General features: G+C 42.1%; 2 protein-coding genes across 2 annotated transcripts in view; one reads left to right on the top strand and one right to left on the bottom strand.

Moving 5' to 3' along the window:
- LOC117366438 (guanylate cyclase soluble subunit beta-2-like) overlaps positions 1-6798 on the bottom strand; it is a 66509-nt gene extending 59711 nt beyond the window's left edge. The window contains exon 1 of the mRNA XM_033957776.1: positions 6700-6798. Within this exon, the coding sequence (XP_033813667.1) occupies positions 6700-6798 (99 nt within the window). The remainder of the gene's footprint in view (positions 1-6699) is intronic.
- Positions 6799-12978: 6180 nt separating this feature from the next.
- Positions 12979-18186, top strand: part of CUL3 (cullin 3) — a 215332-nt gene continuing 210124 nt past the window's right edge. Inside the window, exon 1 of the mRNA XM_033959756.1 lies at positions 12979-13503. Coding sequence (XP_033815647.1) covers positions 13438-13503 — 66 coding nt within the window. The 5' untranslated portion in view covers positions 12979-13437. The remainder of the gene's footprint in view (positions 13504-18186) is intronic.

The following is an 18186-nucleotide window of genomic DNA, read 5'->3' as shown; positions in this document are numbered from 1 at the left end:
CACTCAAAGAAAAGCTGAGAAACAGGCTATAGTGAAGAAATAGCATAGAAAAATATTTCCCCCTCCCTCTTGGTGCTCCCACTGAAGAGGATGTGGTCCATATTGAAACATGCACTCAAGATCTGGTCTGAAATGTTAAATAATAATAATAAAGGCCAGGTAACTCACCCTCCTATATCAGGTTTAGAATTTTTTTCTCAACCAGGGAGTAGTGGCCCATTGGCATATCAACAACTGGGAGATGTAGCACAAAAGAATTTGAAACAAGCAGTAAACTAGGGCCACATAAATAGCCATCCTGTCTTTATGTGCTAGCCAATGCCTGGTTAGTGCTGAATATCAGCTTTACTGGGTATGCACTGGCCAGCCAGTGAAAACCGGAATATTCAATGCAGCTTGCCGGAAATGACCCGACACTGAATATCCAAGGTTGGCACTAGCAGCAGGAAATCGCTGTGCTGCCTGTGGAAAATTACCGGGTATGTATGCCTAATTAGCTCATGGCCTGTCCATGCTCTGCCCATGTGTATGCCTCTTGCAGTTAGGTGCTATGGCAGTTAGGCACTACCTTATATAATAGCACCAAGGGCACATAGGCGCTTAACTATTAATTTGATGGTGCCTTTGACTTGCAAAAGTGTCACTTTATAGAATTGCCTCCTATATTTAATCGTGACCTTAGAATTACAGGGTTCTAAGTGACAATTTTCAGTATTTTTAACTCCGATGACTTCTGGATTCTATCTGACATGTAGATGTTACAACACTCATGAGGATTTATTGCAACTTACCGGTAACCATTCCTTCATTTAATAAGAAATTACATGGTTCTATGTACAGAAATTAGTCTATGCATGGGATTACAAGGTTCTAACTGCGAGTCAACAGCATTGGGATGTTTTGTACAGTTAGAGCCATGTAATTCTAAGATCACACAATGTTGTGATACTTGTCTTTTTAGTTCAGCTGTGGAGTGGAGTATCACAAAAGTAGGAATACATCAGATATGGGTTGTGGGTTCAAATCCCACACTGCTCTTTGTGACCCTGAGCAAGTCACTTAATCCCCCAGTACCCCAGGTACATTAGATAGAGTGTGAGCCCATCAGGACAGCGAGGGAAAAATGCTTGAGTACCTGAGAATTGTAGGATATGCAGAAGATAAATAAAAATGTATCATGACATTTATGGATCCAATTACCATAGTACGTGCTCTGGTACTTTTTATTCTCTCATTGGCATTTCTAGTTGTGATTATTGACTCAGACCTATCATTCAGAGTACATATTTCTCATTTATCTAGGAACTCCTGGATTCTATATATGATGTACCCAATTTTGAGTGTGCTTCAAAAATGCACATGCAAATAAATTGGATAATGAGCCCTGAACCATCAATAATTGGTGCTAACTAGAAAATGACATGGGGACAAATTTTTCTCCCACTGCCAACTTGGTGGGAGAAAAAAAGTAATCACCATGGGTACGGGGACAAGGCCATTCACCGCCCCGTGGAGCGGTGAATGGCCTTGTCTCCCCAATTAAGGGAGGGAACGCGCAGGGTCACCGATCAAGCATCTCCTTCCCTTCCCCTCACCGTGGTGATTTTGTGGGGGTTTTTGTCTCCCAGCTGCCCGAGCCGGCTTTCATCAAGCTGCGTGTGGCTGCTAAAACTTCTCCTCTGATGTATCCAGAAACAGGAAGTTGCATCAGAGAAGTTTCAGCAGCCACACACGACTTGATGAAAGCTGGCTCAGGCAGATGGAAGACACACAAAAAAAATCACCACGGTGAAGGGAGGGAGATGCCTGGATGGTGGCGATCGGGAGGGGGATTGCTGCTGGACCGCACATGCATGCTGAAGGGATGTGGAGATGAGGGGGGGGGGATGAGAGGAACAGACACTGAAGGGAAATGGGGAAGAGAAGTGGAGATTAGGGAGAAAACGCTGAAGGGAAATGGGCAAGAGAAGTGGAGAGTGGGGAGAAGACGCTGAAGGGAAATGGGCAAGAGAGAGATACCAGACTATGGGGGGAGCGGAGGGAAGAAGATGGGTGCCAGACCAATGGGGGGTGGAGTGGAGGGAGAGATGGAAGGGAGAGCCACAGTAACAGAGCATATGGAAGAGGCAGAGAGAAGGCAGACAGTGGATGGAAGGAATTGAATGAGGAGAACATGAGGAAAGCAGAAACCAGACAACAAATGTAGAAAAAAAAAATTCTATTTCTTTTCTTATTTTTTTGCTTTAAGATAAAGTAGTTTATTAGTTGTGTTGATAAACATTTATAAACAAAGTCCTGCCAGCTGAAGATTTCTTTCCCTAGTTCAGCAGCCAGAACTTTGATTTATAAAATGGCAATTGTACAGAATATTGTTTCTTTTTATACTTTAATATAATAAGTTAAGTATAAAACTATTTGAGACTTGTGTGGATGGGATCAGATGGTTTGCAGGGATGGGGACCAAGTTTATGGGGACAGGACGGGGACCAAGCTTGCGGGCACAGGGCAGAGAAGGAGACAAATTTTTTCCCTGTGTCATTCTCTACTGCTTACCTCTGCTCCCAGCTGACAAAAGGGCCAACTGTCCCTACCAGTGTTCCCTAATCTGGCCATGCATCATTCCTGAATCTGCTGCAGGAGAAGTGTAGAAGTCTTATGCCACTGGAAATACTTCTCAATGAAATCAAATGAAGCCACAACCATGTTCTTAAGTATGAGTTGTACTTAAGTCAGGCGTCTGTAACTCAGGGACTGCCTGTATGTAATAATGGAGTCCTGATTATTAAAATTAGTGCTACTACTATTATTATTTCTATAGCGCTGAATGGCGTACACAGCGCTGTACATTTTAAACATACAATAGACAGTCCCTGCTCAGAAGAGCTTACAATCTAATTTAGACAGGACATTTCAGGGTTGGGGAGATTATAGTGGGTATCTGACAGCAGTGAGTGGGAGTTAAGAGTTGAAAGCAGTTTCAAAAAAGTGGGCCTTTATCTTGGATTTGAACACTGCCAGGGATGGAGCATGACATATTGATTCAGGCAGCCTGAATACCACAGCAGATGGAAAAACAAATCTAAAATATACAAAGCATATGATAATCAGTTAGCATGTGATCAGGGCTGGATTAAAGGATAGGCCCAGTAGGCACGTGCCTAGAGCCTAAAATGGTCAGGAGGGCCTGATGAAGGAAGGTATCAACAACGGAAAAAAAAATTTTTCAAATGGCGATAGATCCCCCCCCAGCATCAACTGGCAATGCGGCTCCCCCTCCCTTCTATGGACCGATTGGCAATGGACCCCCCCCTGCCCCCATCGACAGAAAGTAAGATAAGCATGCAACGCGGGCAAGAAAGGCAACAGCAACTGTAATTTTGCGAGCGGTGCTGCTTGCTCAAAGCTTCCCCTCTAACGCAGCTTCCTGTTTCTGCCTGGGCCTGGATCGGTAGCATGGACTGTTGCTACTCCATGGGTTTTGGCCAGGTACTAGGGACCTGGATTGGCCACTGTGAGAACGGGCTACTGGTCTTGATGGACCATTGGTCTCTGACCCAGTAAGGCTATTCTTATGTTCTTAGTCCTTAACTGGAGGGGCAAGCTGCTCCACTCCTCCAGTCCCTTTATCCCAATTCTGTTATTTAAATTATATTAATGGCCCACAGAATATTTTACTCTGGTTTTCCAACCTATATTGCAGATATGATCATTTCCTAATATAACATTTCACTCACCCCATTCCCTAAATCAAAACTTAATTTGTAATACCCTGTTTCACAAAAATGTTTGGAAACATACTGCTTTGGAATAACAGCTTCTAAACTCTGGAATATTCTGGATTTGAGGTCAGAATCTTCTAGAAACAAATTTAAGGCAGCTTTAAAGAAACTATTTCAGACGGGCCTTTATGCTGTGTTTTTAGTTTTCAATGTAAAATTGATGGGGCAATTCAATAATTGTGACAATAGGACTAAGATTCAGTGAGATCATGCTGGAAAAGGGGAGAAGCTCAAATGCGTTGTAGCTCTATAAATGGTGATCTATTAATGCTTTTTCTTTTATTCACTCTCTTTCTCTCTCTCTCTCTCTTTGTGTTACATTGATCCTTTATAATTGTATTATTCTGATTTATTTATTTTATTTTTACTCTGTTGTACAGAACCTGTTTTTATATCATGAAAACAAATTTTAGAAAAAAATAGATAAATCAGAACTGAAATGTGCACGTTTGGCATTCATCTTTTAAACTACATACATGAATAGACATGCCAACACACATGCACACCCATACATTTTCATGCAGAGAAGTCAGAAAGAATACCATGAGCCTTGTTCAACATGCTTTCCCCCACTTGTTTTATAATGCAACTCATTTTCAGGTGTGTTATATCGAATAAGCTAGACTTGAAAGCTTAACATTCATTGGCTTTCAAATTTTGTGTCTTCCTTCAGATCTCATAGCATACCCTGAAGAAAGTCACAGCATGATGGCTGAAATATCGGTTCTACCTACCCATACACGGCGAGACCCAGAAAACAGCAACAATCAATGCAAACTCTCCTACAAATAATAGCGATGCCACTACCCCCTTATCTTCTGAATTAGCCAATTATTTTAAAACGAAGGTCCAGACAATCTGAGACCAATTAGCACCTGTTAAGGATGAGGGTGAATATTTTGACAATGCGCATGAGGCAATTCCAGCAAACAGATTTTGAATTCACTTTGAAAAGTCAAAGTTTGTGATGTGAAACGACTTTTAAGTATGCTAAATCCTACTGTTGTCTAGACACTTGTCCACCGTACTTGCTTAGCGCTGCTTCTCTTATTTTTCTTGAGTTATTGACAGGGGCTTAGATTCTCTATATAACGACTATAAAGCAGCCACTGATCGTGTCAATCATGTGACAGTATCTATAATAATAAAACTCTAAGCACGCATGCGCACTCTTAACGCCGTGTTGCCTATCTGTAGTTCCGTGGCCGGCAGAGTACGCATGCACGCCTACCACGCATCTCTCTGTCTCGCAGCAGGTTTGCCGGCTCTGGCCAGACAAAGTACATTTTTTTGTTCAAAACCCCGCCGCGGCTCCTCTATTGAACCTCATCAGAGTCGGAGAAGACTTCCGACTCTGGCGGGGATCGAGAGAGGAGACGCAGCGTCGGCTTTGAACTAAAAAATGAACTTTGTCTGGCTGGAGCCGGCAAGCCCGCTGCGAGACAGAGACATGGCTCCCTTACTGCCCCTCCCTTCCCTTCCCGCTGTCCCGACTACAAACCTGCCGATTCCAGCAGCATGTGCAGCACTCTACACACGCTGCTTCGGGGCCTTCTACTGCCCTAATTTGCTCTACCGCATCTCTGATGATGTCATCAGGGACGTGCCAGAGTAAATCAGGGCAGTAGAAGGCCCCCAAGCAGTGTGTGTAGAGTGCTGCACACGCTGCTGGAATCGTCAGGTTTGTCGGGACCGCGGGAAGGAAAGGGGGGTGGGGGCAGTAAGGGAGCCGGCCAGACCACGGGAAGAGAAAGGGGAGGTAGGGGAAATGCTGCTGCTGCACAGGGAAGTAGTGTGGGGGGAGGGAAATGGAAGGGTAGGGAATGCTGCTGCTGCACAGAGAAATGGAGGGGGAGGGAATACTGCTGTGGCTGCTGCACAGGGAAGTGGGGGGAGAGAAATGCTGCTGCATAGGAGGCAGGGAGAGAGACAGATAGATAGAAAGAAAGACAGAAAGCGGGAGGAAGGGAGACAGAAAGAAAAGAAGAAAGACACAGGGGCAGGGAGAGACACAGAAAGACAGACAGACAAAGGGGGCCAGAGAGAGAGACAGACAGAAAGAAAGACAGCGGGAGAGAAAGAGAGAGACAGAAATAAAAACAGACATATATTCTAGCACCTGTTAATGTAATGGGCTAAAATACTAATATACTATAATACTGGAGAATTTCATAAAAAAATACAATAAATATAAGTATATGAATGTGCTCAGTGATGTGAACAAATCAAATAGCCACAGGGAGGCTAAAGAAAGTTGAACACATAACATCATGGCACATGCCCTACCTGTCTCCATTATTCAAAATATCACTGATGTAATGTGTCTAAAAAGGTCTAAATCATATGAGTAACAGATTACTTATCTCAGTTCTTGTAGGATCTCACAGTTCTCTAAGCAGGGAGCACGGACGTTGTAACAAATAATGAAGTCCTCAACCAGCTGGCAAAAAAAACGTGTGTGTGATCAGTTCCCCAAGTTAATCCACAGTGAAAATCAAAATTACAAAAATCAAAACCAAAACCACCATTTAAAATCCAAGGCAATCATAAGTGTGGGATAAATCCAAACTCTGTTTCCTCAACACAGATCGTGTTTCAACCAGTTCTTTCTCAAGAGCTCTCCACCCGCGTCCTTTTCCTTTTGAGAAAGAACTGGTTGAAACACGATCTGTGTTGAGGAAACAGAGTTTGGATTTATCCCAAACTTATGATTGCCTTGGATTTTAAATGGTGGTTTTTTGTAATTTTGGTTTTCACTGTGGATTAACTTGGGGAACTGATCACACACAGACGTTTTATTGCCAGCTGTTTGAAGACTTCATTGTTTATTATAACATCCATGCCCCCTGCCTAGAGAACTACAAGAATTGAGATAAGTAATATTTTACTCAAATTTTTTAGACCTTTTTAGCCACATTACATCAGTGATATTTAGGGCATGTACAATGATGTTATGAGTTGAACTTTCTTCAGCCTCCCTGTGGCTATTTGATTTGTTCACGTCACTGAGCACATTCATATACTTATATTTATTGTATTTTTAATTAAATTCTCCAGTATTATAGTACATATTTTTAGTGAGAATTTTGTTCTATATTATATTCTCTCTCTGACTGACTTTTTGGATTAATCATGTGACGGTGCCATATAAAAAGTCGTGCCTCCAGGAAAGATAGGCGCCAGAAATGTAAGCCAGGGTTTTCCAGGACTACATTTCTGGCACCTATCTTTGTTGTGAATCGCGCTTACATAGGCACTTTAGGCCACCTAACACCACTTCTGACGATAGCCATGCCCACAGTGACATTAGGTAGACTAAAGCACCTACAGAGTACAGAATGACATGAGGACAAATTTTTCCCCGTCCCCACGAGAACTCAATTTTCCCGTCCTTTCCCAGCAAATTCTTTTCCTGCCTCTGCCCCATTCCTGCAAGCTCCATCCTCATCTACATAAGTATAATTGCTTGAGGCTTGTGTGGTTAAGGCATGGGGCAGGATCAGCGACAAAACACGTGGGGACAGGATGTGGAAATTGATTTCCTGTGGGGACGGGGGCAAATTTGTCCCTGTGTCATTCTCTACTACAGAGGCATAATTCCGGCACCAATTTTTTAGGTGCTGGTAGGTGCCTTGAAACTCAGTTAAAAATGTAATTTGAATAGCATGTTTTACTGAGCTTGGTTGCCTACTGGCACCTAAAAAATTGACATCGGTTAGAGAATCCAGGCCACAATGGCTTAAAACCCATTTAACATCTGGTCTCTTTCCCACTTCAGGGGATGGGATTGTTCTAACACCAATCCCAAAGAACACAAAACATAGTTTATCTGATATTAGTAACTATTGGCCATTTGCATCTATCCCACTGTTTGTTAAAATAATGGAGAGATATGTTACTGACGCTAACTTCAGCAGCGGTTCAGCAGCTAGGGGGCAAACGCTGGTAGAAGTGGGGTGGGGGAGAAAGGGGGTAGATTCTGTATAGAAGTGGGAAGACAGATTCTAGACAGAACAGGGGACAGGGAGGGCAGATGGGGGTGGGGTACAGAGAGGAGAGAGATGATGCAATGGGGGAAGTGAAAAGGGGAGATGCTGGAAGGAAGGTGAGGGGGAGAGAGGGGAAAGACACAAAGAGGATGGAAATATTGATGGAAGGGGAGAGAGGGGAGATGCTGGATGAAAAGAGGAGGGGAAATAAGCTGTATAGAGGGCGGGAGACTGAAGCCTGGAAAGAAGAGACAGGAGGGAGATGATGGAAGGGGGATGTGAAAGGGGAGACAGAGGGCAGACTATATGAATGGACTAGTGCAGTGTTCTTCAACCACCGGTCCATGGATCATGGACCAGAAATTTCCTGCCGGTCCAAAGGCCCAAAACAGTGTTCTTCAACCACCGGTCCATGGTGCGATCGATCCAGCATTATGTTCGAGCCAGCTCCCTCTTCCTAACTGATTCAGTGCACAAAGCCATGGGCAGTGGCTCCTACAGGCATCATATGCCTGAACCAGAAGCCTTCTCTCTGATGTTGCAACGTCAGAGGGAAGGCTTCCAGATGAGGCACGGGACGTGCAATTAGTACTATTATGGGGACGGGGGAGGGGTCTGGGGTGGAGATTGGGTAGAGATGGGCGGGGTCTGGCCCACGACAGCCCAGTATTCTTCAACCGCCGGTCCATGGACCGATGCCGGTCCACAGAATAATTATTTTATTTCTGCCGGTCCATAGGTGTAAAAAAGTTGAAAAACACTGGACTAGTGCATGTAACCCAGTAACTCCAGGGCTCTCCCAACTGTCAGGAAAAGGTAAAGCACCAGTTGGTGCAGATCACCTCTTTCTGATTCTTTCTCTAAATACCCCTCTCCCCCACACACACTTCACCAAAGCAAATCCAGACCCTTTCATGATGGGCTAGTGCAGTGGTTTCAAACTGGGACACGGTGCTACCGGGATACAAACTATACCGCAGAGACAGAGTGACTCAAAATGAACAAAATGGTAATGGGCTTAAAGAGAAGAGGCTTAAAGATCTGAATTCGTACACCCTGGGGAAAAGGATAGGGGGCGAATAATACAAACTTTTTTTTTCTAAAACAGAGAAACTAGAGGACATGAAAGGTTCTGTGCAAGTTAACCTCTCACCTTCTATCACAAATGGTTCCTTAGGGTTTCTACACCCCAAATGAACCACTCTACACTTCTTATTTATTTTAGTTATTTATATACCACTTATTAATTATCTAAGTGGTTTATTTTACATTCAGGTACTAAATCATTTGTCACTATCTGTCCCAGTGGGCTCCAATATACATTAAAGCTTAAACTGCCAAGCATTTGCCCATGCTATATGAATTCCTGCAGGACTCCACTACTCCTCTTTCTTCCAAGCGAATTCCATATTCCACCACCCTTTGAAATTGGTCGACTGATAGGCAACAGCCTCTTTGGCGTTGTTTGTGCTCTATGTGAATAAATTCCCCCTTTTTATGAAGCCATCATAGGCTTTTTTTTTTTATCGCCGGCCGTGGCGGTATGAGCGTCATAGCTAATACCACCGTGGCTGGTGATAATAAAGCCTAATGTAGCTTTGTAGAAGGGGGGGGGGAAAATTAGGTTGATATGCAGAGGAAATGGGGAAAAGAGAAAGCTCTGTGGCTTATGCTAGAAAGAGGAGATGGCATGCTCATCCACAACAGTGTAATCTATAGACCTCCAACTCAAATGGAAGACCTGGACAGAGATCTGACCAGTGATATTGCAAAAGTAAGAATGAAAGTAGAGGTGATGATAGTAGGTGACTAAACTACTGAATATGGATAGCATAAACCATAAATTGTGAAAAAAAAATATTGTCTATAATTAAAACCTCATAACTTTACGTGATCAGAAGACATTGTTTTACAGGAAGACAGCAGCCAGGAGCTGTGCATCTGTGCTAGATTAGCAAGGTAGTATAAACAATAATATTTATTTCAGAGTGCTGAATAGTGAATAGTTATGTCTGAAGCCGTCAAACATCAGGAAGAAATTAATCTAAAACCTGTAGGACAGCTTTCTACAGCTCCCCAGACAGGACTTTAGGCTTTAAAAAGCTGTCAAAAGTAAAAACTGCTGACAGTGGAACAATTCCTCTAAACAACCTGTTTGCTAGCAGAGCTGAAGGTGACTGGAAATTGGCAATTGAATTTGTTATAACTCAAGAGAAGCTAGTGCTGTATTTGAAGTCACTGAAACCCCATAAAAAAAGCTACATAACTATACTATTATCCCTCTGTTTAAATAATTTCAAACCTAATTGGTTCCCAGTGTGCTCAGGCCAAGAGAATGACAACAACCTATCTCTGCATGTCAATAGGCCTGACATTTATAGTAAGATTGCTATACTATGGACTCCTTTTACGAAGGTGCGCTAGCCAAAAAAATGGATTAGCATGAGCTATAGCGTGCGCTAGCCAAAAATCTACCGCCTGCTCAAGAGGAGGCGGTAGCGGCTAGCGCGCACGCTATTCCATGTGTTAATGCCCTAACGCGCCTTCGTAAAAGGAGCCCTATGTGATGAATTCTTATCAAACATTTTCAATCATACAAAAAAGACAGAGGCTTTTCATTACCTGTAATATATTAATCAATTTATTAGATTAACATATTGCATCACAGAAAATTTGATGTGATTTATACATAACAATATTTTATCAACATACAACAAAACAATACATATAACAAGATATCCACAATAAAAAATTCCAAACATGAAGATCATAATACATTAAATTCACATTTGCCACTACCGATCAACAGTTAAATTTTGTTTTATTCTTTGTTTTTCCTGATTTGTTTCTTTTATGTTATGTTAAAAAAAAAACATTTTGAATGATATTTTATCAGGAAAATGGTATATAAAAGTTTATAAATACTTACTGTACCTGAATGTTACTTGCCTTGAACTACAACTGAAAAAGGCATGAGCCAAATCTTAATAAACAAATACTTATTTTGGTGGATAAAGTCAGATACAATAAAAGCTGTATTGCATTAGGATGTAAGTTTAAACAAGGACTGGGCACAAACAAACAAAAAACGCACAAAACCTCCCTCCTAGAACTAATGGCCTTTTATCAAGCTAAATAGTTTGGGCCGGTGCAGTAAATACACTAAAGCCTGTAGGGATTGAATGGGCTTAAATGAATTTGACATGCGGCACACGCTACCATGGTTTGATAAAAGAGGCCCTAAGTAATTTGGTAATCTGTGATTTCCATCCCTACATAAATTCATTCACCAAACTGCTATTTATTCAAGAACCATCTGAACCCATAACATCGACTGACGGGATATTTATTTCCCTTCCCCCCCACCCACATTTTTTTTTTTTTTTGCTAAGCCGCGGTAGAGGTTTCTACCGGGGCCCGGAGCACATTTTAATGCTCATAAAGTTCCTACGTGAATCGGAGCATTTAGCGCTCCAGGCTGCGATAGAAACCTCTACCATGGCTTAGTAAAAGAGGGCCTTAATTACTGCCTTTTTGAAGAAATGCTTTCAACACAGTATACATCAAGAATATTTGAAATATAGGCAATTGACAATTACACCAATAAAAATATTCAAATAACAGTGGAAGGTATGATACAGTATGCTACATTACAATGTCATACTTCCACAATTGCACTCCTGCCATAAATTCAATCCCCCAATGATAGATTATATAATGCATACATGTATATATTTTTTGTATAAATATTTTAAACAGGATCCTCAAACGGCTGTCAGGGTAGCATGAGGAAAAAGGCTGTGTTTGCAGGTGATATGCTACCCTGTCAGCCCTCTGAGGATCGACGATGTATACATTATATAATCTATCATTGGGGGAATAAATTTATGGCTGGAGTGCAATTTTGAAAGTGTGATGTTGATATACCAGTCTATTAATTAGCACAGTGATTGTGGTGTGATACATTACAATGTCAACATAATATACAATAAAACATTTTAATAGATAGCACAGAGTGTAAACAAAATTGGAACATACAGACAGATCAGATAGAGTAAAGAGCAGGGAATCAGCAACCAAAGTCTGCAATGACGCCTTTATGGAAACTCCAATTGAAGATTTGCTTCTCAGCGTTTTCTTTCACTGCGCCCAGCAGATAAGTACTGTGCATTTTTGCCTTTCCGGCACAGGTGTCATTGCAGACTTTGGTTGCTGATTCTTGCTCTTTAAAGGAGTATGACAACAGACTATTATGTATCACGTTTTTGTTGTGCACTTAAATAGAACACTTATATACACTAAATTTGGGCAAGGTCCTGGGATGTTGCACAGTGGATACTCTTTTTGGGTTATTATTGTGGCAGCATGACTAGGGGCTGGTGTCCCCAGGTTGCTGTATTGACTGAGGACCTGCCCGCTCACTAATTAACTCTTATTATTGTTATTTATTTTAGCCTGTTGCTCCTCTTTTCTCCTTTACAGCGCTAGGAAGGAAAGATCTCTTATTTTTACTATTTTGCTCTCTTCTCGTTTTGGGTTTTCTTAGAGGATTATATCAGGGGGAAGGCTGTAACATACACACCCAAGCTTGCAAATATTAGCCACAATTACCAGAAAAACTAATAGGCCTAAGCACTTTAAGAAATCTACTGTTATTAATTTCTACCTTTCCTCAACCATTCTGGCAGACACACAAACAAGACTCCTTCAGCTAGGCAGAAACTGGACTTCAACCGCAGCTTTCCGTAGTCAGAGATGGTCAGTAGAGAGGCACGTTCTGCTTGCTGTGTAATAAAACAAAATGTATCGTAGTTCCATTATTCAGGATACCAAACCGTATAAGCAGTGCAACAGAGAAAAAGGGAGCACCTGCTGGGCACCACCTTGGGTTGCGCAAAGGACAAACCACTCCACTATATTCCAACACCCTTAAGAAGAAAGATAAATGCACGGCTGTCTAACCACGGAAAGCACTTCTAAGAACCCTAGGTGACCTGAAAGCTGGAAGCAGAAGTCAACAGATCCTACTCCCAGTACTTCATTTTCACAACGTATCCACCTCCGGGCTCCGGCCTAGGTCAGAGGGTGACTCCGCCCAGGGCAATCCGCCGGTGACGTTGAAAGCTCGGAGTTCTCGCGAGAGTAGCTGCAGCTCTCCGTTCGTTCCCCCTCCGCTTCCCTCCTTCTGTGCGTCTGCGCAGTAAGAGCTGTTTGTCCGCCATCGCGGAGAACAGTGACTGCCGTCTCCGACGAGCACAAGGGAGCAGGGGAGGAGCGGATCTGCGCTTGCTTCGCGCAGCGCCCGGGTGCTGCACGCGCTGTCCGGCGGAAGAAAGGCGAGCGAGAGGGGGAAGACGGAACACCAGGAGGCGGGCAGAGTGCGAGAGGGGGGGAGGGCCAAGCGACAGAAGAGTGAAGGTCGGGCCGGGGCCTCGCGAAGCCCTCCTTCCCCCCCTCTCTGCTCCACAAAAACAAACCAGGACGGTTTCTCTGCTCGTCGCCTCTTCTTCCCTAGGTTTCGGTTCCCCCTTTTCTTTTTTTTTTCTTTTAGTTATTATGTAAATTAAGTCAACGTTTACTCTTTTGCTCGCGACAAAGGACGCGCGGAGTTGTACACGGCCTCCTCCTCCTCCCTGTTCCCCACCCCCCCCTTCCAAAAGCCGACGAACATGTCGAACCTCAGCAAAAGCACGGGCAGCAGGAGGGACACCAAGATGCGCATACGGGCCTTTCCTGTAAGTAGTGACCGGAGTGGTGGGGGTGGGTAGAATAAGTGATGACCGCATTCGGGGGTACGAGGCCGTTAGGCCTCGCCGTTTTTGTGCAGTTCTTGATGGGGTTGGAGAGGCAGGCGCGTCCGCCTAGATCTCCGGGGCCAGGTTACTGTTTGGTGCTTGACAGGCTGATGCGGTGCTGTGGAGGGGAGAGCACCGGGAGACACAGGTCGGGGAAAAGAGAGGCCTGTTTCCTGCAGCAGTCTGTTTACTTGACTCTGGACGTCACTTGCTCATTGCACGTCACCTCTAGTGTTTTCTAATGGGTTGTTTCAAATACGGAAGAAGATTCCGATTGCCGAGGGGTGGGATCTGGATATTGGTGAAGTTTTGGTAAGGTATGGTTGGCTCTCTATCATGACGATTTCATTTAGTGGGTTTTAAAAAAATTCCTGGAGTATTGTAGACGTTTTTTGGTGTGGATTCTTCATGTGTATTGATAAACAAAAAAAAAATCGATTTGCTGTGCAAAACTTTAACGAGGTAAAGATATTCCCGTAGATCACGTCAGCAAAACCCCATAATATGTTGTATTCAGGGACTATGGTGCTATCAAACAAAACCTACACGGAAGGAAATAAATCTGTTCAAAACAGAACATTAAGGGATTTTCTTCATGTCCCGAGACTTCAAAAGTTGCATTCCTTGATTATAGGAGTAACTATGCTGTTCATTTTCGTATCATTTGAACTTCTTAATCTAAAATATAGTACGATTGAATATGCATGTGTATATGTGCATACAGTCCTGTATGTGTGAAATTTGAATTTTTAAACTGTTGACTTTGTAAACGCACACTGTAAAGACCTTACTTTTTTCCTGTTGATTTTGTAAAGTATATGTTTGGTAATTAGTTTTTTTGGTACATATAAGTAAGAGTACCTTTCAAACTAACAAAAACGAGTTTTAAGTAGCAATCCTGTAGTATGAGTGACTTGTATGGTCACATGCTTTGTGCAGTTGATCTATGTAAAGTGATTTCTGCTTGAATTAAATTAAAGGTTGATGGTGAAGGGTTTATCAATGGATACAGTTACTACTGGTATTGTCATATTCAATATAATTGTATGCTTTAAATGATGCTCTTGAAATGTAGGTTAAATAAAGTTTGTTTTTTGCATCTTGAGGCAAGAAGCAGTCTAAACTGTTGTGATATGGAAGTATGCACACTTTTTTTAAATGGAAATGCATTACTCTAGTTTTAATACTTGAAAGATAAAGGAAAGTAATTGCATATATTCTTTCATAGAATACTTGTGTAACATGAAATATGCAAGAACGCTACAGCTATAAAGCTGGTATAAGAGCTTGCACCTAAATGCTAGAGATAACACACAAAATGCTGTAAGCTATGCACATAAGGTGTGGGTTCTGCCCAAGCTTCACCTAGACTCCACCTATGTGAATGCTTGCCTGTAAAATATGTGCTATGTAGAGTAGGCATATTTACAGAATAGCAGGTGGGATTTTGGAATTTACATACATATATGCCTTTATTTTAATCGTCTGTGCTTGTAATCCAGTGCTTAATGTTAGCTCTCTCTTCATAAAATATCCTATGACAGTTGAAGCATACTACTGAATTATGCTTCTGATGTGTTGCTTTAAAAATAAGTACCAGCCTGAATCTTTTTTTTTCTTAAAATTAGTTTGTAACACTTTTTTATGTCATTGACATTGAGTTGTAATTGGATAATCACCCTTCCAGGTTATGTGCCCTCTGACTTGGGCTTGGGAATTTACTTAATGATAAAGCCCACTGATACATGACCACTGATTATTATATTTAATCATGGTTTAATACAGAGAAAATGATGACAGACAAAACTTTTTGACTTTTACAGCCTGCTGTTCTATATAATCCCTTCTTTTACCTCAGAAATCTTCTATGCTGGTTGCATATTTCTTTTGAATTCTCCTCCATCTCCACTGGGAGGCTGTTGACTTATTTTCTCTGCCTCCCACTGCTTCAGCTGATTCAGTATTTTTTTTTGCAGGTTGAGAGAGTATCTGTAGATACTTGACTATTTATGCAGTTTGGCATTTCTACAGAATTAAAGTACTTCTACGGTTTCTGTCACATTTTTTAATTTATTAATCTAGTGTTCTTATTGTTTGTGGCTAGTTTCCTCAATTAAGGGCTCTTTTTATGAGCGGTTTTATTGCACGCACCAGATTAGCACATGCTATAGCGTGTGCTAGCCAAAAATCTACCACCTGCTCAAAAGGAGGCGGTAGCGGCTAGTGCACGTGGCAATTTAGCGCGCACTATTCCGCGCGTTAAGGCCCTAGCGCACCGTCATAAAAGAAGCCCTAAGACTCCAGTTTGCTGATTCTTGTAGAATGCAAACTTTATTAGAAATATTTGTTACATGGAAACGGAAAAGGAGCCAGCATACCTCATTGATGTCTGTTCAAGTGGTTTATTTGTTGCAGTGTAAAATAACTTAAATAGTAACATATTTTGTTTGCTTGCTTGTAGAGTGTATTAATACATGTATTACATTTTTCAGATAATATATCAGCATATGTTTCTGTGTTTTCATTAGCTGAGCAAGCTTTCTGTACAATAACTGATTGTAACTAAGGAATGTTTGAGGCTCATCATTTTTTTAAAAGACCTTTATCTTTAACGTATGTGTGTTCTACCTTGTTTTCCTTCGTCGAATTCTTTAAACATTGTTTTAGTTTGTGCCAATAAATTCTAATGTGACAGTGATATTGGTGTCAAATTTGCACCTAAGTGAAGTTCTTTAGAATTAGCCATTGAAGAATTCAATAAATTACAACAGGTCCTGCACTGCTGCCCCCTCCCAAGCTTTTATGCTTAAAGGCAAGCCCTAACTTGAAATCTAGAAGCTTGAACTATGAGTCAAACTGTGCTCTTTTTAAGAATTTTGAACATTCCTTCCCTTCTGGTATGGAAACAAAATAAAGCTTGAATGATAAAAGCATTTCTTCATAACTGTGGACCAGATCATGCAAAATATGTTTTCTGTTTTCTTTTTAAGATTTTAACTGTAAAATATTTGAGGAAGGTACAGCAATTGCTTCAGTGTTCTTTCTACAGACCTGAATGTAGAATGAGTTTAAAAATCTTTCACTCCTAGCAAAGAATGTTTATGATGAAATATATTTAATGTAAGAACATAATAATAATTTAGGTCGTACCAGTGATCTATTTAACCCAGTATGCTGCTTCCAACAGTGGCTAATCCAGATCACAAGTACCTGGCAGAATCCCAAAGAGTAGCAAGATTCCATGCTGCCAATTCCAGAGATAAGTGGTACTTTTCACCATGTCCATCTTATTAGCAGATTATGGACTTTTCCTCCAGAAACTTGTTTCACCTCTGATGTGATAACTGCTGTTACCACTTTATTGATAAATATGTAAGCATAAAAAGGTAAGTAATGGACTTCATTTTTTGGGATTCCGCCTGGGTCTTGTGAAAGTCAGGTACAGGGATACTGGACTTTTAGAGGCAAATTCTATAAACGGTGTCTCGACTGTATGTGACGGTAGGTGTCCTACCACTGTCTAACCAGTCAATAGGGAGGCTACCTACATTGTAGGCATCTTCACAAGCTTAGGGAGGCGCATGGGGGGCCACCTAACCTCGCCCAAGGGTAGGCATGGTTTTGGCCGGAAGTAGCTTTAGGTAAGAACATAAGAATTGCCATCTCCGGATCAGACCCTGGGTCCATCAAGTCCAGTGATCCGCACACACGGAGGCCCCGCCAGATGTACCCTGGCATAGTTTTAGTCCCCATATCACTGTATGCTTCTCAAGGGAGATGTGCATCTACTTTACCCTTACCCGTATCACTCTATGCCACTCTTAAGGAGATGTGCATCTAGTTTACCCTTAAATCCTAGAAAGGTGGATTCTGCAATTACTTTCTCTGGGAGAGCATTCCAGGTGTCCACCACTCGCTGCATGAAACAGAACTTCCTGATATTCGTCCTGGACATGTCCCCCCTCAGCTTCAGTCTATGTCCTCTTGTCCGTGTCACATTGGACATTGTAAATAACTGCTTTCCCTGCTCCATTTTGTCGAATCCTTTCAGTATTTTGAAAGTCTTGATCAGATCCCCTCGCAGTCTCCTCTTCTCAAGGGAGAACAACCCCAGTCTCCTAAGTTGTTCCTCATAGTCCAGGCTCTCTATGCCTTTCACTAGCTTCATTGCTCGTCTCTGCACCCTCTCTAGCAGTTTTATATCCTTCTTTAGGTATGGAGACCAATGCTGGACGCAGTATTCCAGGTGTGGTCTAATCATGGCTCTGTAGAGCGTTATTATAACTTTCTTTGATCTACTCGTAATTCCCTTCTTTATCATGCCTAGCATTCTATTTGCTTTCTTCGCCACTGCCGCACATTGCGCCGACGGTTTCAGGGTCCTATTTATCAGTACACCCAGGTCCTTTTCCTGTTCGGTCTTTCCCAGAGTTACACCTGACATACTATACTTGTGATCTTTATTTTTTCTGCCTAAATGCATCACTTTGCATTTTTCCATATTAAAATTCATCTGCCATTTATCTGCCCACTTCTCCAATTGATTCAAGTCGCTCTGGAGTTCCTCGCTATCCTTCTGCGATCTGATTGCCCAGCATAGCTTTGTGTCGTCTGCAATCTTGA

The sequence above is a fragment of the Geotrypetes seraphini genome, chromosome 9 (genome assembly GCF_902459505.1).
Source record: "Geotrypetes seraphini chromosome 9, aGeoSer1.1, whole genome shotgun sequence".
NCBI classification, from domain to species: Eukaryota; Metazoa; Chordata; class Amphibia; order Gymnophiona; family Dermophiidae; genus Geotrypetes; species Geotrypetes seraphini.
The sequence above is the reverse complement of the archived record's forward strand: the minus strand, read 5'-3'. Positions and strand labels throughout refer to the sequence as shown.